Source organism: Eutrigla gurnardus, assembly GCF_963514095.1.
Source record: "Eutrigla gurnardus genome assembly, chromosome: 19".
NCBI classification, from domain to species: Eukaryota; Metazoa; Chordata; class Actinopteri; order Perciformes; family Triglidae; genus Eutrigla; species Eutrigla gurnardus.
Genome location: NC_139930.1, coordinates 1910813 through 1936621, shown reverse-complemented (window position 1 = coordinate 1936621; position 25809 = coordinate 1910813). Strand labels below are relative to the sequence as shown.

General features: G+C 44.0%; 2 protein-coding genes across 5 annotated transcripts in view; both read left to right on the top strand.

Moving 5' to 3' along the window:
• The window catches only part of tln1 (talin 1), a 66009-nt gene extending 48698 nt beyond the window's left edge, over nt 1-17311 (top strand). The window contains exons 45-57 of the mRNA XM_084034426.1: nt 70-236; nt 418-601; nt 1503-1628; nt 2155-2271; nt 2440-2625; nt 3032-3139; nt 8937-9042; nt 9799-9923; nt 10105-10230; nt 11198-11260; nt 11338-11520; nt 14894-15019; nt 16093-17311. Coding sequence (XP_083890552.1) covers nt 70-236; nt 418-601; nt 1503-1628; nt 2155-2271; nt 2440-2625; nt 3032-3139; nt 8937-9042; nt 9799-9923; nt 10105-10230; nt 11198-11260; nt 11338-11520; nt 14894-15019; nt 16093-16227 — 1752 coding nt within the window. The 3' untranslated portion in view covers nt 16228-17311. The remainder of the gene's footprint in view (nt 1-69; nt 237-417; nt 602-1502; nt 1629-2154; nt 2272-2439; nt 2626-3031; nt 3140-8936; nt 9043-9798; nt 9924-10104; nt 10231-11197; nt 11261-11337; nt 11521-14893; nt 15020-16092) is intronic.
• Nucleotides 17312-18854: 1543 nt separating this feature from the next.
• Nucleotides 18855-25809, top strand: part of tpm2 (tropomyosin 2 (beta)) — a 30766-nt gene continuing 23811 nt past the window's right edge. The window contains exons 1-2 of one of the 4 annotated variants that reach the window (XM_084034453.1): nt 18855-19123; nt 23642-23767. In XM_084034453.1, coding sequence (XP_083890579.1) covers nt 19010-19123; nt 23642-23767 — 240 coding nt within the window. In that variant the 5' untranslated portion in view covers nt 18855-19009. The remainder of the gene's footprint in view (nt 19124-23641; nt 23768-25809) is intronic. The other 3 variants (XM_084034452.1, XM_084034451.1, XM_084034450.1) reach the window with 3 other exon arrangements.

Genomic DNA, 25809 nt, shown 5'->3' with positions numbered 1-25809 from the left:
CGCTAAAGAACTCTGCTACGACTAACTAGATGTGAGTCCATCTTCAACCGCCTGGTGTTCCTCTCGTAGGTATCCCATGTGTTGGCGTCCCTGCAGGCCGGTAACCGTGGCACCCAGGCCTGCATCACAGCAGCCAGCGCTGTGTCTGGAATCATTGCAGACCTGGACACCACCATCATGTTTGCCACCGCTGGTACTCTGAACAGAGAGAATGCAGAGACCTTCGCAGATCACAGGTACTGATGAATACTGATTGATATTGTAAGTCGCTTTGGACAAAAGCGTCTGCTAAATGACCTAAATGTAAATGTAAATTGAATAGATCTGATATGTGATCCTACTAATAGAGGGTGCATGTTCTTGATAAGTGTATGTGTGATGACACAACTTGGTTATGACTACGTGTCCTGTGTGCAGAGAGTACATCCTGAAGACAGCCAAGGCTCTGGTGGAGGACACCAAGCTGCTGGTTTCTGGTGCTGGAGCCAGTCAGGAGAAACTGGCCCAGGCTGCCCAGTCCTCCGTCTGCACCATCACCAAACTGGCTGATGTGGTCAAACTGGGAGCTGCCAGTCTGGGGTCTGAAGACCCAGAGACCCAGGTAGGGACAGCAGGAGACAAGTCTTCCCTGGTGCAATTATACTGAGGAGAAGTGAATGTAGATGTAGAGCAGCACAACAGCTACTGTTCATGAGAGTAAAGTAGAGGTTTTGTTTTAAACCGAAGGTGAACTCTATAGAGTGGCGAAGCCCCGCCTTTCTATTTCCGGTACATGGGTCTGCAATATGAATTTCTAGTGCATGTATTCCTATCGCTAGATCGAAATTATTTTCTGGTCCCATTTGAATTGTGCCATGAATTTCACGTTTTTTGTGGTTTTTAAAGATAATTTTTCATGCAAAAAAAAAAAGAAATACGATTTATGGCGAAGAAGTTTGATAATGGTAGGTTTTGTGTGAGGCTGCTTTGTGAACTACAGGTCTTCGCTGCTCTCGGCGTGAATGATATCCGTCAGTTTGAGCGAGCGATTCCTCGTCTTCTCATCGGACGGGAACCGAAAGCATGAACAGTCGTACCTGCTGGAACGGAACATTCAGGAACATCTTGATTTTGATCGGCACTGAATCGCTGTGAGAAAGGGTGATGACGTGACGTCACAAAGCAACATGTAGTCTTTCTCATTGGGTTTTCTCTACAGCCTTAAACTGCACAATAAATGGTCAAATTCTTGACGTGAAAAATTATCATTTAAATCCACAAACAACATATTTCTAATTCGGGGCATATAACGACTGGGACCAGCAAATAATTATATTATCTGCATAGAGACCCATCCATTTGTTACGATGAGAGGTCCCATGGGAGTCTAGCGGAAGGGGCGGGACTTCGCCTCTCTATAGGCTGTCTGATCATCATCATCATCATCTCTGGATCACACCTTCATCAACATGTCGAGCTGTGCCTCTGTGTGTCTACCATGTTAAAGCTGCTGCCCCCTACAGGTGGTCCTCATCAATGCAGTGAAGGATGTGGCCAAAGCTCTGGGAAACCTGATCAGCGCCACCAAGGGAGCTGCAGGAAAACCTCACGATGACCCCAGCATGCTGCAGCTCAAGAACTCTGCCAAGGTGAGTCACATGACAGGTGAAGGTGATCCTCTACAGCACCTCTCCCATTCAGCTGGACCATCAGAGACCGACTCATTCAAGTTGAGTTGATACATGACATTATTGGATCGACACACATTTGGATATCTACTATAGTATGTTGAACCACTCAGTGTTCGGTCTCATTAGTATGTCTTATTTGCAACATTTATCATTGTAAAGTGCATTGGTACATAGCAGCAGGAAGGGCAGCCTCAAGGGGCCTCTAGGGGCCTCAACCCCACCACCAGGTGAGATGGTCGGGCTATATTATGCTATATTATAAATTTTGTTTCCTTTTGTCTCATATCACACACCATCCCTCTAGTCCCTGCCACCATGATGAATATATATATATATATATATATATTAACATCAAATATAGTGGCAGCTGAAACAGAAGACCTCTGGTGGTGACAGGCTTGTACATAAATGTTGCTCCGGGGGCGTCATGCTTTCCTGCCACTAGTCTCACCTGGAGCTGTGAGCTGTGTCTGTGCTGTTGCAGGTGATGGTGACCAATGTAACGTCCCTCCTGAAGACTGTGAAGGCGGTGGAGGACGAGGCCACCAAGGGGACCAGGGCTTTGGAGTCCACCATCGAACACATCAAACAGGAGCTGGCTGTGAGTACTCTTTGAACGGACAAGTGGAATGTCTCTTTGCTAACCCCAACCAGGAGACGATGCTGTAGACCAGCACCAGCTAGAAACCCACTCCAAGGAGGAGTCCTTCAGAAGCTGGTCCTGTAGCATCCAATCAAAGACCAACAGTCTGCTGCTTTGACCACACAGGTGTTCAGCAGCTCTGAGCCGCCACCAAAAACCACCACGCCAGAGGAGTTCATTCGCACGACTAAAGGAATCACCATGGCAACGGCAAAGGCAGTGGCTGCTGGGAATTCTTGTCGTCAGGAAGACATCATTGCCACGGCCAACCTCAGCAGACGGGCCATCGCTGACATGCTGCACTCCTGCAAGGTAAACAGGAAGTGGACGAACACCGTCTGCTGGTCAACATGGCGAAACAATGGAACAAATAACAAACAGTCAGAATAGTACAGGTGAATACCGAAATCTAATTTTGACCTTAAAGTTACTATAAGGAGTGTAAGCTACTGATGATTGATGTGACCGTTTCTATGTGGTTACTCTTGATGCTCTTGGAGAAACATTGAGTGATAATCATCATCACGTATCAGCCATCTCTAAGTGAACGTCTCCTTAATGTTAAATCCTTTCAGACAGGTTGGTTATGTTTCTTCTCTACTGGTAAATATTTGAAGTTCCCATCAAGACTAAATAATGTCCCCGTTGTAAGCATTTGAGGGTAACATACTGTCAGCGTTGGTTGAGTTGCTTCCTGTCTGTGTGTCTGCTCTCTCAGCAAGCTGCCTACCACCCAGAGGTCAGCAAGGAGGTCCAGGCCAGAGCTCTGCGCTACGGCAACGAGTGTGCTACGGGATATCTGGGACTGCTGGAGCATGTGCTGGTGGTAAGACATCTTTACACACCTACATGAAGACAACAGTCAAAAGACAGCAGGTGTGAATGGTTCAGCACAGAAACAACAGTGTCAAAGGTTCAGTTTAAAATCCATCATCTCCCATTCAGAATGACGTTTCTCTGGATCAGATCTCAGTAGTAGTTTGATAGATGAGATATTAGCCAGACGTCCAACACAAACAAACTGGGTGTGTGAATGGTCTTCCTGGTTCAGATACCTCAAAGCTGTCCTTCAGGCGCCTTTTGGGACTCTGCTACACCGGTCTGACAAAACACAAAGTGTCCACCAAAGTGTGGTCCAAAGCAAGGACGCCCACAAACCGCTCACTCAGCAATCACTGACACAAGGCAAAGATGAGAGAGATTAATCCAGAAGAACAAATGACACAAGGAGCAGAAGGAAGGTGAACAAAGGTAGAGGACACAATAATATATAAATACTTAAAGGCTTAAGGCTTTTAACATGTCATTTAGCATTTCCTTTATGATAACAAATCCATAATGTTGCATGCTGACCATCCTGTGGTCTATACGTCTGCTCTGGGATCAGCTGTCCTGTGTTTGATGACCTCTTTTCTTTCCTCTTCCCTTCACTCTCGATGTTCCTTTAAACTTGTGACTCACTGATGTCGGTGCAAGCCGGTGAGTAGACCACAGGAATGACCTGCACCAGTGTGAAAAGGACCGGCAGCGGCTCGTCAACAGACGTCACGCCAGCTCATAGACAGGAGGGGGGGGGGGCATGCCTGGCACGATGTCATAACATTTCAGAAGCAAACCATACAATAACCATACCATGTATTAGCTTGACATCTCGTCTGACCTGTGTCCTCATTAACGTTTTACAAACCTTACTGATTTGTCATGTAATAGTACATGATACCAGGTCGGCCCGTTGTAAGAGATTCCTTGGGTTTCACTTTGTAACCGTTGGATACGCACAAAACAGACCCTGAAAGAGGCAAAACGACTGACACTTGTGGTCCATCAGCTCTGGAAGCCTTCAGTCCATGTTTCCAACACTGCCTGTGTGCTTTAGCTCTCGTAGACCAAGAGCTACATACAGCACAGATTATAGTTGTACTCCCTAAGATTTGAGATGCGTTGCTTCTGGCGGCCTCTCTGGCGGTAGATGGAACTGCAGGCGAGCCTCTGGGACTGATCTTCCTCACCAACAGTGTGACTGTCTCTCATCTGCGTGATGCCTTCAAATGCTCCACACTGAAAAGAGGTCCGTGGTTTCCCCTCGTTGGCGTCACTTTGCTTCTTGATGTCTTTCTTCTTCACTTCCATTAGTTTGTTGTTTCTTTTTCTTGGTCTGGAAGTTGAATGGTCTTCTTTCTCTGCTGTTGATTCTCCATTGTGAGTCAGCAGTAATGAAATGTACCTGGTCAAACACTTTAGACTAGAGGGAGCCTGACTCAGCAGTTGGAAGTTCCTGGGGGGGGGTTTAGCTCAGGAGGTGGAGCGGTTTGGCTGGCAACCGCAAGATTGCCGGTTCGATCCCTCCTCCTAGCCGAGTGCCTGGTGTCCCTGAGCAAGACACCTCACCCTAATTGCTCCTGACGAGCTGGCTTTGGACAAAAGCGCTATATAAATGAGGCCATTTTCCTGATTTCTGATAACAAGTAAACACAGCATACTTCCGTGAGTAGCTCCACCTGCAGACCAACCGCTGCTGACTGACGGAAAAAGATCAAACTCATTTAGAGTTTAGTGGGAATGTGGCCACAGACACGGAGATCCTATTTCTGGACAAAGCAGCAACAAGCACTTTTATTAGTGGTCACATGATCAACCACCATTGTTTTAACTCACTCTTTGATAGATAGGAACTTAAAAGACAATTAAATAGATGGACATGTTACGGACTGCCACTTTAAGACCATATTTTAAAAACATATTTCTAAACACATAAACCGGCTAAAACTAGACTTTGACTAATCTTTTTCGTTTTCAACCTCGAAGAACCCAAATTTCAACTAGACGTCTACAGACAAATGTCTAACGTACATTTATTAAACTTATTTTAGACCCAATATTGCTCAGTGGGTCTGAGTGCTGTACATATTGCGGTGACCCTTGTAGGGTTTAATGCTGCATGATGGATCCACCGTTACTGTCAGGACAAGGTGAATGGAAGAATTAAAATGCTTCTGAGAAATACATTCCTTATATATTTGTTTTCACTCAGATATTAAAGTATATTTCCTGTTAATGTGTGAACAACTATCCATTGTAATATATAAGTCCCGCCTCTCCCTGTGTCTCCATGGGAACTTTGAATTGTACCATGAATGATGTTTGTCAATTGAACTTTTTAAGTTGTTCAGAATGTCATAGGTTTGTTTAGTATCATCACAACAGTTATACCACAAAAGGAGACTTTCTTGATGTGTAAAGTTAAGATAAGATAAGAAAATCTTTTCTAAATCCCTTTCAGTGTTCCCATGGGATCTTACTTCAGAAAGAAATGAAAAAGAGAGACTGACTGAAGAAAACCACACTTTTGTTTCTTTTACATCAAGTTATACCACAAATGACACTTTCTTGTGTGTGAATTTGGTGCAAATTAAACGTCTCTCTCTGTTGACGACCATCATATTGATTGTTAAGTTAGGTCCCACGGTGGACAGGAAGGGGCGGGACTTATCCTCTCTACATCAGGAAACCTTTCAGTGGTGCTTCAGGGCCACGTCTCCTTCTTCTCTGAGGAAGGTTCCTCACGGGATAAAAGAGCAGGGCCCGGTTTCCCGAAGCCTTCTTAAAGCCTTCCTAACGCTACGTCATTCGTAACCCCTACTTAGAGTTCCTACTTAACATTTTGCATGTTTCCCGAAATGTTCTTTGCTACGAATCTCCTTTGTACGTCATACGTTGGTAAGAGTTGTCTGGAGCGCTCTTAGAGCCTTCTTAGCTCTACCGTAGTGATGTTTCAGCTCCTGACGCTAGTCGCCGCCACTGTACGGTAATGCTGAAATCCCCGCTGCGCATGGAACTGCACATTGCCAGTGTTGTGTTTCACCAATGGTTTTAAGTCATTCATGAAGAAAATAAAAATAAAATGCGCATGCATTTCATCACAAGGCTAAGCTTTACCTCAACCTCAGAAGTAGCCTAGGTATATTACAGTGTCATTTAATTAGCCCATTCAGCCTAGTCAATGTCAAGGCATGTCATAAATGGACGCCGGTGACGGCTGTGAACGGTGGAAAACTATGGCAGCGATACAACGTATCCTCATGCTGAACCAAAGACGTCGCCATCCTCGGAGCCGTTTAGTTGGAATACATAATTTCATAAGGATCAACTTCATTCCCATGGATATATTGACCGACGCTGCTATATTGCATAAGTTTCGACTACAATGGCAACAAATACGCATGTAATTAAGGATGTAATTGGCTCAATCTCCTCCGCTGTTTCTATATTTATTATATCTTTTTTTAAATCAGTATAGGCTATGGTAGTATGTTCGACCATGGTTAAATAAATGTTTAGGCCTAGAAGGATTTCTAGCAATGTTTTATTCGCAAACACTGCAATAGCCTACATTTTATAATATAGTGCTGTCATGCACCTGCACATGAAATGGAAAATCGAACTCTGGGCAATCGATTTCAGAACTTTCTTTCTGGACAGCGCCGTGTACGTACGACGTAAGGAGTGTTTCTTAAGAAGACTCCTAAGAGACCGTTCTGGAACCACGACTATAGAGGTAAACAACTTTGGTAAGTCATAACGTAGGAGTCTTCGTAGCGCGCTAAGAGTGGACGTTATCGGGAAACCGGGCCCAGAAGTGTCTGAGTGTCGCCATGATAAGAGCTGGTGGAATCCTCTAACGTGAAGGAAGGGAGCTTCAGTGCTTCCTTCCATGTCTCCTTTAGGAAACACGGAGAGGAGAGGAGACACCGCCGCCCCACAGACAGCAACGTTTACATCGTTAGTGACGTTCATGAAAACAGACGATATGCAAACAGAGACTTTCATATAGTTATAGTTTATATGGATATATAGTTATTGGATCTGTGTTGATAAATGTGATAACAATTTAATTCCATTCGTATTTATTTATTTCAATCATGTTACAAATAGTTTAATAAAATGAAACCAAAACAATAACTACAATGAAATGTTACTTGAGCATAAAAAACCCAACGAGTTCTTCTAAACAATATTCATAATCAACATGAACAGATAATAAATCAAAAAGGAGTGAAAGTCAAACCGTTAATAACTTAATTGATCATATAAAGCCTGGATTCCTTTTTAAAGTCGGTCCAACCTCGAACGTTAAATAATATTAGTGAGCCGTCCACATTGAAGATGAATAATCCTGATTTGTCCCACGGTGGGACGTTTCCATGTTCCAGCAGCACACGGGAGATGGACTTCAATAACAAGACGCATCACTTTAAAGAGCAATATCGTCCTATAATATAATAATAAACATATCATAACGGTTAGATTCACATTATTGCATACAGGGAATATTGATATTGATCATTGTAATTGATAATACATGTGAACAGTGTTGGTCTGTTGATTATAACAGCATCAGTAAGGAGGAGCTGCTGGGCCTGAACCAGATCCTAGTCCTGAACCAGCTGCTGGACCTGAACCAGATGCTGGTCCTGAACCAGCTGCTGGACCTGAACCAGCTGCTGGACCTGAACCAGCTGCTGGTCCTGAACCAGATGCTGGTCCTGAACCAGCTGCTGGACCTGAACCAGCTGCTGGTCCTGAACCAGATGCTGGTCCTGAACCAGCTGTTTATAGAACCAACAACAGGGGGAGAGGTGGACGATGTGCTTCCTGGAGTCCATCTTTGTAGTTTTGCCACGCAGACCCACGTGGGTCACCAGCTGTCTCATCGTAAAGACGCAGCTTCATGAAAGTCCAGTCAGGTTCTCTGAGCTCCGCGCTCGTCTTTCCCTGAATTCTGATGATTCTCCTTCTCATCTTTCCTTCACCTCGTGAAGTTTCCATCGAGGTCGAGGAAAAGACGCTAGGACGCCGTGTTTGACTTTTGGACCGCAGCCAGGTCTTTGCCTGGTGCGGATGTGGTCTGATCCCCGCTGGTCTCTGAACAGCAACCGGCCTGCTGGTACTAACTTCCTCCATTTGATGCACGGACTGCAACGAGGCTCATGCTGCCGTCTGATTGGTGGAGCTCAGGCTGTCGTGTATCAGTGTGTCATGTGCAGAATGTGCATGTGTCCGTGGCATTAGTTTGCATGCGTTCTTGTACAGTTACGTCCGGGCCTCGATCTCCTCATGACAACACATCTGAATAAACTTGAGCCGGGTCGGCTGGAGCCTGTTAATGCCCTGCACCTGTCACACACCGCTCCAACCTGAATACTGCATGTCCACATAGGACAGCCTGAGGACACACACACACACGCACACACACACACACACACACAGATCTAACTAATCTGCTGTTATTTTCATTCAGTTATTAATAGAAGTCGACAGACTCATGTCCTCCCTGTATTGTACTGACCAGAGTTAAGAATGATCGGTGCCTCCACAGTCCTTCTACATAATGAATAAAAGTGTGTGTTAATCTTTAACAAGAATATTAACTGTGTCATAGGTTCTCTGACAGTGTGTGGGTCTGGATCGGGGAGGTCCAGGTCCACACGGTGCAGACGAACACATTTGTACTGTCCATATTTCTGTCCTGTCCTTTGCTGTCAGGTACCTTTTATCACCAGTTATGCAGAAGGTCAACGTGTAACCGGTCTAATCACAGGTGCTGACTCCCCCCTCCCCCACAGATCATCCAGAAACCCGCTCACGATCTGAAGCAACAGTTGTCCAACTACTCCAAGAGGGTGGCGGGCTCCGTCACCGAGCTCATCCAGGCTGCCGAGGCCATGAAAGGTACCTTGACCTGTGACCTCTCGAACAACAGAATGACACTACAGTTGTGGTGTAAATCTTCGTAGCAGTACCTACTTATTAGCTTTTATTTGCAATATTAATAGTTTATATAATAAAAGATCAATACTTGGTGTTTGTGTATCAAGTCAATATTGACACATAAAATAATCATTGTATTCCCCCACCTCGAGCACTGATGTACGATTTTAAAACGCACATTACAGTTGGCCGTTGCAAGTTACAGTTCTGACCCGGTGCCCCCAGTGGAAGCTGGCGGTACTTCACATTGGCTCTGAGACTCGTCTTAAATAGTGCAGCATCAGTTCTTATTTAGAGCCCCTCTGATGATCCCTGACAGTAATCTGAAGGAGGATTAGTACCTACTCCCCGTACAGTTCTACAGTTACACTCAGCTCTGCTCTGGGATCCCCCTCTTCACGGTCCAGTCCAGATTACTCTGAACCCAAGGCCATGAATGCATCATCTGTCATCCCCAGAACTTTCTGTCACAGAATTCACTGCAACTGAAATGTGCTTTGAGACCGTATGAATGTATGAAATACAGTGATGATGTATGACTATATGAATACATGACTGTATGAATGCATGAATGTTTGACTGCATTAATGTATGACAAACAGACTGGGTGACTGCCATGACACTGTGTTGGATTCTGGTGTAGAGAGCCTTTACCATAAAGACCACACTGTGTTTGCTGTTCAGCTCGTACCAACCAAGTGTGGCTTTGTGTTGCAGGCACAGAGTGGGTAGACCCCGAGGACCCCACCGTCATCGCTGAGAACGAGCTGTTAGGAGCAGCGGCAGCTATTGAAGCAGCTGCCAAGAAACTGGAGCAGCTGAGGCCCAGGACCAAGCCCAAGGTTAGAGGGCTTTATGGGGAGCAGCAGCCTGTTAACCTCAGTGCAGGGTCACGTACAGACCGCCTGTCTCCCACATCATGAATGATGAACGACCCGCACGCTGTAGACCTTCTTTGTCCGAGTAAATCTTCCCATATCATCGGAGCGTGTTTATTGACTGTTGGTGTCCTCTTGTAAACAGGAAGCAGACGAGAGCTTGAACTTCGAGGAGCAGATCCTGGAGGCAGCCAAGTCCATCGCAGCTGCCACCAGCGCTCTGGTCAAAGCTGCCTCAGCAGCTCAGAGGGAGCTGGTGGCTCAGGGGAAGGTACATACAGGAGTCCCCATACAGGAGGAACACTCTGTTTGAATACTGCACACAACCGCCTGCAACGCAGTCACGCTTTAGTGTCCATGTAGGACCCCAACACACACTGGAAACGAGGAAACCTGGAGGACTATTAGTCCGTTTGTTTCACAATCATATCTCAGAGTCCGAGGATACGATACTAAATATATGTTAGAATTAATGCCAGTCATTTTCTTATTTGAATTTGATCATAGAACATGTGATTCAACAAGCCAATCAGGTGTTGTGCTCTTCCTCCCCTTCCTTCTTCCACGGGCCAATCAGAGCAGAATGGGCTTTTTCAGGAGGAAGTCTTCAAGAATGTCAAACATGTTCAGACAGACAGTGAATACAGACAGACAGTGAATACAGGTGTATTCAGACAGACAGTGAATACAGACAGACAGTGGATACAGACAGACAGTGAATACAGACAGACAGTGGATACAGGTGTATTCAGACAGACAGTGAATACAGACAGACAGTGAATACAGGTGTATTCAGACAGACCGTAACCCACAAATCATAGCTTCGTTAAACATGAGGTCACCAGGGGATGACCAGGGATGTTAGGTAACAGAGAGGATGACGTGTGTTCAGACTGGTATATTATAATAACACGGAACATTAAGAATCTGATGTTTATTGCACACCTGGTTGATTCAGGTGCGTATTTCTTCCATCTCAAGCCCACCCATTTATCAGGTGAGGTCAGTTAAGTCCGGAGGGGTCAGGACTCAAAGCCTTAGGGGGACACTGGGGTCGGGCCTTGATGTATCAAAGAGAAGGACATTTTGTGGGTTTCAACCGTTAATATGTTTCCTAAAAACAGTGGATGTCTTTCCCTGCCTTTAGCCTCTTGATTTCACTTCCTACCCCGGAGATGAACCAATCAGAAGACCTTATTTTGATGTAATAGTGTTGGGCGTTTGTCCTGTCTTTTCAGGTGGGAGCGATCCAAGCCAATGCAGTGGATGATGGACAGTGGTCTCAGGGGCTCATTTCAGCTGTAAGTCTTTGCCCTTCAGGTTCGAGCAAGAATGTTTTTAGTAAAACATCTGACCATTGATGCCTTTGACTCCTCAGGCTCGAATGGTTGCCGCGGCGACCGCCAACCTGTGTGAGGCAGCCAACTCTGCAGTGCAGGGACATGCCAGCGAGGAGAAGCTCATCTCATCGGCCAAGCAGGTGGCGGCCTCCACGGCTCAGCTGCTGGTGGCCTGCAAGGTCAAGGCTGACCAGGACTCCCAGACCATGAAGAGGCTCCAGGTCAGCACCCTGCTCATGTCTTTACAGCTGCGTGTTGAATGAATTGTGCTGTTAGAGCTCAGGATGCATTATCTAGATTTCTGCCCGATAAAAGTCAAACTGTTGGAGGGGAAACTGAGGATTCAGTTACTGTTAGAGGTAAAAACCTTCATGTTGACCCTGATGAAGGCAAGAGTCCAAATGCACTGGCCTTCAGACGATTCCTGTTCTCCATGCACCTTGGAGGTTGGGACTGTGATACCCTCATCTGCTAGTCAGTCAGCCCATCAACTGATGGAAGACCAGAGGGACAGAAGACAGGCGTGGGCATTCATCGGTGTCTAAAGTCTCTTCGGTCCACACCAGAGACTACTGGACCGGTCTGACCCTTCGGTCCACACCAGAGACTACTGGACCGGTCTGACCCTTCAGTCCACACCAGAGACTACTGGACCGGTCTGACCCTTCAGTCCACACCAGAGACTACTGGACTGACTGCATACGCTTGCTATCTCTCTACCTTTTCTGCGAGGTGGTCTAATGATGGTTAACTGAAAAGGATCTGTCTTTGGGAGCAACGTTAGCTCATCGAAACCAATCCTTCCGGTTCAGAAGTCAGACGGAAAACGCGAAGAGGCAATTATTTTGGTTCAAATATTTCAAGTTGAAAAAAGAATGAATGTGACGGTGTGACACGCTGAGGTTTTCCTCCTCATCACTGAATCAGAAATAGAAAACATTGTGGCAGACATCATAAGCAGGGTCTTCCCTTCTAAATTGGTTGCCATGGGGACAGAGTATGGTTGAACATTTTCTACAGACTGAACAGCCGGGGTTCGGTCCAAAGTAGGCTCCCTAGCCCTCTAATCCTGCTCCGTCAGCCTGACATCTGATACCGGCGGTGCATCGTGAGACGTGGGATCCTCGTCTTTTCTTCTGATTCAGACCGACAGTACCTGCTGGGGAACAATGGTGACATCACAACACGAGTCCCTTTGCAACAGCTGAGGTTCATCTATTAATAGGCTGCATGTGAGTGTTTAAGGTTACAGGTGAGCTGCATGATCTGCACAGCTGCTCCATCAGGATTAGAGGGCTCTATATTTAGTACAGGTAAGAGGGTTGCATGTCGGGATCATTAAAGGGCCACTCCACAGCTTTAGCATTGCATTAGCATAAAGATAGATGTGTATATCCTGACTTCTAATCCCTTGTATGACTCAAGATCCAAAATAGGTGGATCCTACAATTCCCATAATGCAATGGATAGAATCTTTTTGGGTTGACCCTCCCTACCTTGTAAACGTGACACTTAGTGTTAACTCCTGACATAAACTGAGTTGAGCCTGATGATATCACTATGACATCATCAGGATTCTTTTCTCCTACGCAGAAGGAATGATGGCCTGACCACCACCACCAGTAAACTATGTCAAACTGGTAGAGTGGTTTTCGCCTTTAGCACAGAGAGGTGGTGTGACCTTTATGTGTAATCGATGCAGTCCGTCTCAAGACATAACACAAACTACAGGTATGCGCTGTCACCCCATCCACCCAAAAAGATTATATTTAAGGCTGAGTGTATGCTAGCTGTGAGGCCATCTCATATTCTCTGATCCAATCAGCAGTGGCTTATCTCCTCCTCTTCTGGTCCTGCAGCTGCCACCTCAGTAATTCCCATACATTTATGTCTACAGGAGCTCTGGAAACAATCCACCAGTCTGCCCGTGGCACCAGAACTGGAAACTGAGCTATGATTACACCAGCAGCACTTGCTCTCTTCACTCTCTGTCATGGAGCTTTTTAAGGTTGCTATTATTCAGAGTGCTGAGTAATGGACGGCCTCTCGGGGGAAAGGTGGCTGTAACAATAAGGCAAATGTTAGTCAGCAGCCAACCTGGGAGAGTCGACATGTTATTCCAGTGCATAGCCTTGTTGTCACATTACATAACTGACTGGAATGAAAGGAAGAGTTTGATATGGGAATGTCCTGGTCTGTTGATATATCCAACTATGAAAGGCTGATACCTGGTGTACCAAATCATTCTCTATTTCCTGCCCATTTACTCATCACTATTTTAGTCAAGTGTCAAATTTAGACCCACAATGCAGCAGAAAAAGCAGTGCCCAGGGCTCTCTTGTGCACAACGTTCTGCTACCAATCCCACAATGTCATGTATGGCCCTTGATACATCTGTAAATTATAATCGGCTGGAGATCAGGAATCCAATATGAGAACGATGGTTAAAAGTCGTTAAAAGTAGTAGAGAATAGAAAGGGCTCATGGGGTTATGGATTCATTCGTCACGGTGTTGAGATACCTGTGTCTGAGATTTCTGCCTTCGCCCTCCATACAGTTGAAATTAGTGGAATTAAGACGAAGTGTTACTCTGAATGATCTTCAAAAGACACACTCGTATGGGGATTATTGTTTTGGGAGAAAGAAGCTTCGGGGTTTGTGTAGACGCTCACATCTGTGACTCCTGGATGAATGAATGAAACACTAGGACTATAAAGGGGTTCTCTGTAGAACCCCCTGGGTGACTTCTAGATGAAACCCATTGAATATAAAAGTTAGCATCTGTAGAAGGGTTCTGGTTGGGAACCTTATTCATCCGATAAACGTACTGGAGGAAGGTGAGCGGGCCCCTGGATCGGAGTGTGTGGGACCATATTCCAGTTAAAACAGGGTGTCGGGTTGCTCTTTAACAATAGATTTGATGTGCATTTTTAGAACATCAGCCCCCTCGTGGTTCCCTGTGGGACCCCGTCACACTGTGACGGTCCCAGTTTAGTGTGTGGCCTCTACAGTGTAGAGTACAACTGATGAAGTGTTCCGCTGAGTGTCAGGGCCAGACTAACAGTAACATTCCAGCCAAAGATAAACCAGCAGAGTGTCTGATTTCAGCCTCTGAATCCACAAAAGGAGAAAGCTGCTCTTTGATGGACCCGAGCCGCCCAATGACACAAATGTTTGGCTTCCAGCGGAGTTCAGCGGACTGCTTCTCGTTGCCTTTTACAGTGATTCTCAGTCCCCGAGCAGGCGAAAAAAATCCTGTTATGGTTTTCCCTCCGAGCGCTGTGGGAAGTTCTCATTCCCTTTCCAGGAGTTGTGTTCAGTTGATGTGTCTGCATGAGCCCGTGTCCACATTCCCCAAGAGTCTCGCTCACGGCCCTGGTTAGAGATGTTACACAGCCGTTAAACCTTCCACATAAAAACATCTTAAATCAAAGTCCACTTACTTAATAGCCTGTTCTGGAACTTTCGTCTGTGAAAAGTTACCAAAAAAAAGCTCATTTTTGTTAATGAGTTTCCTGCTTCCGATGTGGAGAATGGTACCCCTGTTTGTGAGCCGCTGTGTGTGTGTGTGTGTGTGTGTGTGTGTGTGTGCAGGCTGCTGGGAACGCTGTGAAGAGAGCGTCTGATAACCTGGTGAAAGCAGCACAGAAGGCTGCGTTTGATGCTCAGGATGACCAGGCCGTGGTGGTCAAGAGTAAGATGGTGGGAGGCATCGCTCAGGTGAGTCCAAGGGCACACACACACTGCATGTACACACCATCCATCCATCCATCATCCATCCATCCATCCATCCATCATCCATTGTCTACAGCTTATCCTGTTTTCAGGGTTGCATGTACACACATTCTTTGAAAATAAATACATATCTATATTTTTAAATCAGAGCTAAAATTACACAAATATATATAATACATCCGGCATAGATAAATAGTGTTTTGCGTACCTGCTCCACCTCCAACCTGTTCAATCAATGCTGACAGTAACGATCAATATCCCTCTGTGATACGCACAGAGCCACATCACACACCAGGACCGGTGTTCTGGGGCTCCACTTGCTCACTCTCTCGCTGTCGGTTAGAAAGAGATGCAACTCTTTGAAGCAACGCGTGGTTCGGTGAAATGGTGCTTGTTCTGAGTTGCCGTGGTGACACGTCAGCGTTGTCTCGGGTCACCAGGAAGAGAGCGGACGCTGTGGAGACAGATCTCCAATCAGAGAGCTAATTGATAATCTATAGTCTGTAAGCAGCATAGCATTCAAGAATGACAGGAGTTTAATTGTCATAGTAGTTCACAACGAAATACAGTTTGACACTCTCCAGCAGCAGTTAATTAAGCTACCTAAAATGACACAACAGGACAAGATAAGAACATGACAAATAAGACAGGAATGAATAAAATCTAGTGAATAGAAATATAAAAATATACAAATATACATACAGTCATTATTATGTAGATTAAAGGCTAGCTCCATAAAATGACGTGAACAAAGTCGTCAGTCATCTGACGACCTCAGTGTGATCAGAGTGGATGAAGCATGAAGTTGATCACTTGGACTCATGGAGTCTCTCTGGCTATTCTTTTTTAACATTACTACCTCGGTGAGTTGGTTTGCTTGCTACAGATCAGATGCTTTATACGCTACATTGATTTTAAATAGGAATTACTTTTCTACTCCTCCTTCATTTCTCACAACTCTTTGTATAACAAGCTCACCACTGAGGCATGCTGGGTAATCCTGAGATTCTGGGGCTGACGGCGAGATTAAAGCCGGTGTTTCCCGTGTGGTTTTGCAGATCATCGCTGCTCAGGAGGAGATGCTGCGTAAGGAGAGGGAGCTGGACGAGGCCAGGAAGAAGCTGGCGACGATCCGACAGCAGCAGTACAAGTTCCTCCCGTCGGAGCTGCGTGAGGACGGCCAGGAGCAGTGAGGCCGCCTGGGACCAGCTCCATGCAGGGACAGCACACTTCATGTAACATTAGGCAGTCCACAGTCACGGATCACCATGCTTCTCTATTTAATTTCCAGGTCAACCGATGCTAATCATTATGAATTTTTTATAATACAGAAATATATATGCCTTAAATCCGTATTGAGGTATCTGTGCCTTTGATTCTATATGATCATTTACTTTTCAATATATCTGTCTCTTTTTTATCTGGGTTGCATGTCTTGTTGTTTACATGCCGTGTGACTTCATCGCATAAAGAAATCCTGCTGGCCTTCACTGTTTTTTAAGAGATATGAAGGCAAGCACAATTTAGGCTTCTATGCAAATGAATCATAATCTATGCAAATATTTTCCGCAGATGTTTTTGTGTGTGTGTGAGAGACGTGACGTCTGAGTTCATTGTGAAGCAGAGGTCAGTGGTGGTATTCAGTATGTAGTCTGAAATAAGGACAATGACATGAAATGCAGTTTTAAAGTTTAGATTTGGATCAAATTAACTTTGCTATGGAACAAATCGGAGTGGGAAACATTATTTTTTCTAAAGAAATGTATTGAAAAGAATTCTTTCAATAATCTTGTTTGTGACAGTATTTTGTTGTAAGCAGCTACAATGTTTAGATGACATGTTCGTATAAAGATTATGAAGCCATATATTTAACTCCAAGACATTTGACATCATATTGACTGTATTTGTTTATGTAATGTGTCATCTGTGCCAATATTAGTGCTTCGTACGTTCCCGTCTCAGAACAATCCACTTTGTCTACCTAATGATCGTTAATTTCTCTCATGTCCTCTAAGTGCCTTCATAGAATGGAAAGTATTATAAACTGGTACCAACCATTTCCTTCACAACTTTTCAATAATTTATCATTTTAATTCACGTGTTTACTTTCTTTGACATATTCTTTCTACATGACATATCAACATGACTGTAATCATTCAAAGCCTTTTGTCTTTTGCTCACCTGTGACTCCATTTACCGCAGCAGCACCTCATGGGCTCTGTAACAGAGATTTATATTCAATAAAGACCGTTTCAGTCGAACTGTTTATTAACACGACATCCACTCCTCTCTTCCTCAACACTACGACTCATGCAGAGCGACTGTAGAGAAACGTTGAGCTATATACTGAGCTATGTTTTAAAGATGGTCATCAGCATCATTTGCTAATATAATCACACATCATGTCAAGTTTACTTTCTGTTCTCCACTTCTGAAGCCAGTACTGAAAACAGACCTAATGGAGAGCGTTGAGGTCAGCGTCCAAGGTTCCATTACTATTAGCAGATGATAACGAGGGGAACGATGCATTTCTCTTTGTGGCTGCAACTTCTGCTACTCCTGAGGCAGAGTCAGAGCCAGGAGTGTTGGCGTAACGTAAAACATTCACATGATGTAACGGTTCAGACTGAGGTCACATTAAATAAAATCCTAATTGTTGTGTTGTTCACACTACTAAATTTGGCTCAATTGGTCTCAAACTCAACGATTTCAGTTTTAAACATGTGAAATATGTGGTTAACGAACAAACGGAACTCAACACGCTTCATAACTACATAGTTAGGTTGAGACAACAAAACTACATAGTTACGTTGAGCCAACAAAACAACATAGTTAGGTTTGGACAACAAAGCTTCATGCTCGGCTCCTACTGGATGGGTCTCACACCATCACCACATCCATTTACTCTGGTGCTGACAGCAGCCTGATTGATCAGTGATTGAACCTTGTCCTGCAGCTGGGTATCTACCTGGTCCCTCTGCCGAGTCCACCTCCTGCCTGTGCCCTGGATGGTGGTCGTGGGGACGGTGAACCATCAGTCTGCCTGGCAGCATGCTCCTGCCAACAGTCATCATGAGACCATCTAGTTTCACAGGATCAAAGTTAGGAACTCATCTCATTGGATCGTTTCTTCTTGATCTTATATTAACTCATCTTATGTAATTATCTTATCTCATCACATCTTATATTATCTCATCATCTTATCTTATGTAATTATCTTATCTCATCATATCTTAAAATATTATTATCTCATCTTATGTCATTATCTTATCTTATCATATCTTATATTATCTTATTATCTCATCTTAAGATAATGTCATTATCTTACCTGATCTTATCTTATCTTTCCTTATCTCGTCTTAACTTACCTTATCTTCTCTTATCTTACCTTACCTTCTCTTATTTTACCTTACCATATCTTATCTTACCGTACCTTATCTTATCTTTTCACCTTACCTTATCTTGTCTTGTCTTCTCTTCTCTTACCTTATCTCCTCTTCCCTTATCTCCTCTTATTACCTTCTCTTCTCTTCTCTTCTCTTCTCTTCTCTTCTCTTCTCTTCTCTTCTCTTCTCTTCCCTTATCTTCTCTTATTATTATCTTCTCTTCTCTTCTCTGCTCTTACCTTATCTTATCTTACCTTGTCTTATAGGCTACCATCGTATTGCCTCCAGGCCTCCTGGAATCGCAGGTGTCCGACGCACCTGAATGTGATTTGTTCGCACATACTGAAGACATACGTCACGCGCATAGACTGGACAAGTCTCGCTGCCTAAATATGGGCAACGTCCCCGTGTGGAGCTCGCGCAGTTGGTATCCCATCCTCTATCTCTCCCCGAGCCGCTCAGACAAGCCGCACGCGCGCTCCTGTCCACCTCCGTCCCGTCGCAGCCTCTTACCTCTGTCTCTGTCTCTGTCCGGACTAACGAACCGTCGCTCTTCTGCTGCTGCTGAGAAACAACACGCTCACCAACCATGGAGGCCATCAAGAAGAAGATGCAGATGCTGAAGCTGGATAAGGAGAACGCGATAGACCGGGCGGAGCAGGCTGAGGGGGACAAGAAGGGAGCAGAGGACAAATGTAAACAGGTACACTGCTACTGACCGTCTGTTAGAAGGTACAGAGGACAATGTGAACAGGTACACTGCTACTGACCGTCTGTTAGAAGGTACAGAGGACCAATGTGAACAGGTACACTGCTACTGACCGTCTGTTAGAAGGTACAGAGGACCAATGTGAACAGGTACACTGCTACTGACCGTCTGTTAGAAGGTACAGAGGAGCAATGTGAACAGGTGCACTGTCAGTCTGAGTTAAGTAGAAGTTCTAGAGGACAAGAACGAAGCAGAGGACACATGGAAACGGGTACAGAAAGATTGAGCTGGTCCAGACAGCTGCTAGGTATTTGAGATTATTTTCTTTCTTTTTTCAAAATATTTTTATTGTCAATTTTCAAAAGTAATGAACAATATACATACACACATAAAAACTTGACACAAACCATGACATGTCGAAATAAAGCACACACAGAAAGACTTAATGTAGTGTCCAAGATGAATGTCCACTCGAGTGTGTCAGAGTAGAATATCCACTTGAGTGCATCAAATATATCAGAGTAGGTACTCTTCAGATACACATGATGATAGTAATAACAATAAAAATGAATTTAAAAAATAGATAAATAAATAAACAAGGTAAAAATAAAAATATATAAAGACTTGACACAAACCATAACATATCAAAACAGATTACACACAAAGAGGCTTAATAAAACATCAAAGTTGAATGTCCACTTGAGTGCAAATATGTCAGAATAGGTACTCTTATAGGGGGGTTAACTACAGTTCCAAGTACTCCAGGATAGGTCTCCATATACCATAGAATTTCTGTAAGTTGCCAGATATCTCGTATCTCAGTTTTTCAATGTGGAGAATTCCTTTTGAGATTATTTTCTGGATCTGAATCTCATAATTAAACGCTCTATTTATAAACGTTAATAATGGAGGTGGAGGCAGTGTCATTCCCCTCAAATCAGAATACACGAAGTCTTGAAAGACCACATTGCATTCATAAGTAAGAAGACATTTAATGCTAATGTTAACAAACATCAGATACATGCTGTTCTCCTTCGTTATTTGTATGTTGTTGTTGTTTTTTTACATTTGCCATTTAATTGTGGTTGTCCCAGCACCAGCTAGTGTTGCTTTAGATGATAAACAAAATGTTAAAACGTTTCTAAATGAAACAGGTAGCGGATGTTTTTGAGTTCATTCAAAGAACATAGTTTGTCCAGCAAAGAGCTGAAAGATTGTATTAGTTAGTGGATAGAGATGGGAAGCATCGATTGTCCCTAGCCAGAAGAGAAGCGACTTAACCCCTAGACCAAGGTGCCCAAAGGAACACGATGTATGTTTATGTTATGAGTAATGTAATGGGAAAAAAATCAGGGTCAGTTTAACTGGGAACTAAGTGAAGCTGAGCCAAAAAAGGGAATACAGTTGTCTAAAAGTTAAAATAATGAATCCACAGAACATTGGCTTTGTTCATCAGATGGGGCCTGATACGCAGCCCTGCTGTGTCTCTCAGATATGGATGAAAGAAAACCATCGGAGAGCTGTACCTAAACACATTAGAATGTGTTGAGTCTGCCACAGCACTATGAAGCATTCACCCAGTCACACATTAGTAAAGTTAAACCCTCAAAACCAGGTTGAATGACCTGGATATAGACAACTTATGAAGGGAGGAATGGAAAAACAGCACAATATTACATTTGTTGCATATCATATAATATCAGCTTTGTGCCAACAGCAACTAGAGAGAGAGAAGTCACAGGCTCATTAAATATGACGGAGGGGGTCGTAACCTTAAAACCTTAAACTTTATTACACTGTATTCACTTAACTGTTAATAAACTGTTACATTTTCTAAGTATCATGTCCCAACACGGCGATCTGAATACAGTTTCTAAGTCTACTCCTAACTGCTACTAGCTGCAAAATACTTTATTCATTTTGCATTGGCCAAATAGAAGTAGAATCTAAAAAAACCCATGCTATCATTTTAAAATGGGAAGCCAACTTTACTAGCTAACAGTGAAAGCACCTATTGATATACTGATTTATGTAGTGGTATTCAGACGTAACTGATCATTGAAATTAAGCTGTTTATGTATATGAATATAATAACATATATGTTTATTTTGTTTGTAAAATCTAATAGTACCAGTTTGGCAGTCCCTCCACAGCCCACTAGAGGCTGACATACTCATACTCAATGAATGAAGCCCCACCTGTCTGCTCTACCTGGATGGATGGATGGATGGATGGATGGATGGATGGATGGATGGATGGATGCATGGATGGATGTCTGCCTGTAGGTTCAGATAGTGTTTACTGGCAGATGCAGTTCGCTGTTTGACAGTGATATTCCTTCATGAAACCGTCGGTCTCCATTTACACATCCCCCAGCAGTCAGCGGATGAATAGATAGCAACTGTCCACATAGCATTAGTTCCCAGGAGATCCCAGCAATTACAATGCCTCTCTGAACTCTGGCATGTCTATTTCTGTATCCCCTCTGAAGACCCCCACCTTCTTTGAATCGTTGGTCCTCTCAGAAAGACAGTCAAGGCTGTGGGTCTGTCCACTGCAGGATCAGGACTGTCCCAGTCTATTTGTGACTGAGAGGCCTTACATGGCTGCAGGCTGGCAGAGACGGTCCCATAGAAAGGACATTGTGGCCGTCCCACATCACTGTTATTTACTCTTGGCTTTTTATAGTTGGACAAGCAGTTGATGCAAATGGAAACTCACTGAAACAATCTTTGCAAATGACAGAAGCCTGAAGTCCACCAGGGAGTTCTGAAGAAAATGCTTGTCAGATTGGTGTTTTATGTTATGAGATTATTCACATAAAAGGGGTTTATATGCTCAGCTGATTGATGACAATCTGCCATATCACCATTAGTGTCATAGTGACACTTCCCTCTATGTAGACACCGACAAGGTTTCATCCATCATGGCTGAAATAACCACTATTGCTGCTTTGTACATGTTGTGGAAGTCCCAGATACGCACCTTAAACCTTAAAGCTCGCTTCACAGCAAACGCAAAGTGAACTTTTCATCCGGCTCTATTGCATACAAAGTCAATGCAAAGATGAAATATTGTTGAAAGTTGAAATATTTAACCTGAGCCAGAAATTCACATGATGCCTTGATGCAAAAGTCTTTCAGCTTTGAGATTCTCCTCCCGACGGAACTGTGTGTAAATGTATAAACCACAGACGCTAGTCACAGCTACAATGTTAGCATAGCCTCGTCTGATCCATACGAGCTCACAACCCAATCATTTTATATGTACTGATTGCTGCATCCTTTTTATCCATTTATTGCAATTAAATCACAACCAAACGTGTCATTTGGGGTTCTTCCTATACACAGTGAAAAATAGCTCAGTGAAATCCACGAGCACTTCTGGATGATGTCGTGAACCCGTGTCTGGGATTCACATGTACAAAGCAGCGAGCAGGTTTCATGTGGCCCCCAGATGTTTTGGGTAGGAAGGGAAAATTAAAGCCAAAAAAAAAAGATATTCACATCCGGTTGTCTTCAATAATGTGTGATAAGCAACATATCTATGCTTAGCACTACAAACTATCCTCAGGAAGGAAGATGCCGAGAAAACTGACATGGGTAGACCAGTATATGACAGCAGTACATGATCTATACTTGTTTGCTTATACCTGGGTATAGTAAAGGAGGATATCATCAAACAACAACCTGTTACCCACACAGAAAAATTACAATGACCAGGACCATGACACCCCCCACGAGGTCTCATTCTAACAAATCAGGCCCACTGCCTAATATGAGTCTGACACCCCTGGTCTACATGGAGATAAGCCCCGCCCTTTCTGGCACTAGTGTGAGTGATGTGAATAAACACCAATGATCCTGCTGTGAAATTTGTGTGAATAAAATAAGGTGAACATTTTCCTCATGTTTGATGTGAACACACCTAAAGACAATAAGTTCTGTCCAACCTTTCATTGCACATTAGATGCTTAGATCAGCTAAAACCAACCAATGATATCATGACATCCATCCATCCATCCATCCATCCATCCATCCATCCATCAGTTTGAGCTAGAGAAGGTGGTGAGCGAAGCGTTTCAACCATCAAATCAACGTCACATAGTTTGGAAATGATGTTTGAGATCACCTCAAGTCATTCACACTTCATATCAAACAGATCATCAGTCTAAACGTTCATTCGTGGCTCAGCCTTTACTTTGACATGCGGACTGGAGGAGCCAGGAATCAAACCGCCAACCTTCTGATTAGTGGACGAGTTACTGCTGAGTCTTATCGATCCATGTGTTTAGTAGGATTAAAGAGTTAGAGGATCGTTGGTTGAGCTATCTTGGGAAGAGAATATTGCCCTCTCTGGCTACAGTAAAATAGTTTTTTGTAACAAATTAATTCTCATATTTTATGCTTGTGTCCTCTGCCACGTCGTGTGTCTGTGTTGTTGTACTGGGCCTATCTCCTGTATGTTGTATCCCCTGACATGTTATGTCTCTGTGTTGTACTGGGCCTGTAGCTGGAGGAGGAGCTGCTGGGTCTGCAGAAGAAGCTGAAGGGAGTGGAGGATGAGCTGGACAAATACTCCGAGTCGTTGAAGGATGCCCAGGAGAAGCTGGAGCAGGCGGAGAAGAAGGCAACAGATGTGAGTGAAGGGTGCTGATGGCTCACGTAACTGTGGTCACGGTAACGCAGCTGCCAAGTTGTTGGCTTCATGTCCTGTCAGTGTTTCATATATCACCACTAAGCTGTTTCACTTCAATCAGTGCTTCGTGATAAACGAAGACCATCAGGGACATTTCTGGTGCTGTAAAGCTAAAATGTGAAGTCTTACCTCCTTCTGTCATTTAAACATGTTCCTGTCTGTCAGACTTGACACGATCCATTGAACGCTGTCCTTCATAGGTAGTTCCTGCTGCTGACTGGACGTCTCAGTGCTGACAGCAGCAGCAACAGCAGAGGGGTCTTAAATCACGGTGTGAGGAATCTAGTTTCTGGAGTCCTTGCTTGGCATCAGTCTGTGTGGAACCCCTCTGAGTTCACATTGGGCACTAAGATTTAGTTGAAGAAGGCTATGGTACTGTATATATCATACACCAATATTTATCTAGTATACTACAGTGTACTAGTAGTGGTATATTCAGAAAACATTGAACACTACTGAATAGGGACGTGATCAGTCCAATACTAATCTAAAGGTGAGTTCCAGTTAACGTGGAGGTCAGAAGTTTCCAACTTGTTCCAGATGCAGAACGCCAAACGTAAATAACAACCACGGCTGACAAACTGATGACACAAATTAACTTGCATCCTCCACATGTTTTGCATTATTTTTCATTTAGTCAAACACCTTTAGTGCAGAGAAGATCATTTTTAGAAACTTTACCGTAACAGGCTACCCTTGAACATGGCAACATGTTTTAACATCAACTTACATGCAGAATAGGTTTGACTATATGGTTTTATTTGTATCAGATTTTCATTTTCAGTTAAAAGTCTACCCTTTACAATGTGTGCTTCCATTGTTGGGTGTTGTCAGACAGTCACAAGTTCACCACTAGGAACTTTGGCTTTGAGTGGCGTTCCTTTCCAAGTTGTCCTGAACGCAGCATGAAGGCGTTCCCGTCTCAACGTTTCCTACAGCACACTTCTTCTGGCAAAACATGGTGTGTGAAAACCACAGATACCAGGTAGATTAGAGGAAAGACTCCATCTTAAAACAAAAGTCAGACGCCCGTATGAATATTGAACAGGGTTTGCTTATTGTAACCATTCCTCCTGTTTATACTATGCATTGAAAGATCCATTTCTAAATAATTTGACAACATTATCACAAAATCCACAGTTTAAAATGAATTCCAACATTTATCTGAAGCTAATATGAGGGTATGGGCTTTTTAAAGCATTATGGCCTTTTAAAATGAAACTAAAAACTCAACTAACACATTCATTTCTTAATATTACCAGTTATGTGGGTTTCACCTCAAACAAAGAGCTGCTGGAGATGCATGGCTCATTTACGCATCTTTGAGTCATTCATTATTAAGTCCAGCAACACCGGGCTCTATTCCTATGATGACAGTTTATTAGGAAATGTAGGATCTGCCCTGACCCCCTGGTTGATGAAATCACTCACCAACCCTCAGACTCACCCGGAGGTGTTGTCCAATCAGCGGGTATGGACGTACTCACTGCAGAGTGCACATGCCATGAAAAGATGCTGGATGTGTGAGACAGCAGGTGGTGCTCTGCTTTACAAACCAGAGAAGGTCTCCAGAAATACTACAGCTGGAATGGTTTTATTCTTGCCAAAACATTACAGCCTAAAGGCGACACACTCCTGGGACCGGACAACAGTACAGACCCATTCCTGGGACCGGATAACTGTCCTGACCCACTCCTTCGACTGGACAACAGTCCTGACCCACTCCTGGGACCGGACTACAGTCCTGACCCACTGCTTGGACTGGACAACAGTCCTGACCCACTCCTGGGACCAGACAACAGTCCTGACCCACTCCTGGGACCAGAAAACAGTCCTGACCCATTCCTTGGACTGGACAACAGTCCTGACCCACTCCTGGGACCGGACTACAGTCCTGACCCACTCCTACGATTGGACAACTGTCCAGACCCACTCCTGGGACCGGACAACAGTCCTGACCCACTCTTGGGACCGGACAACAG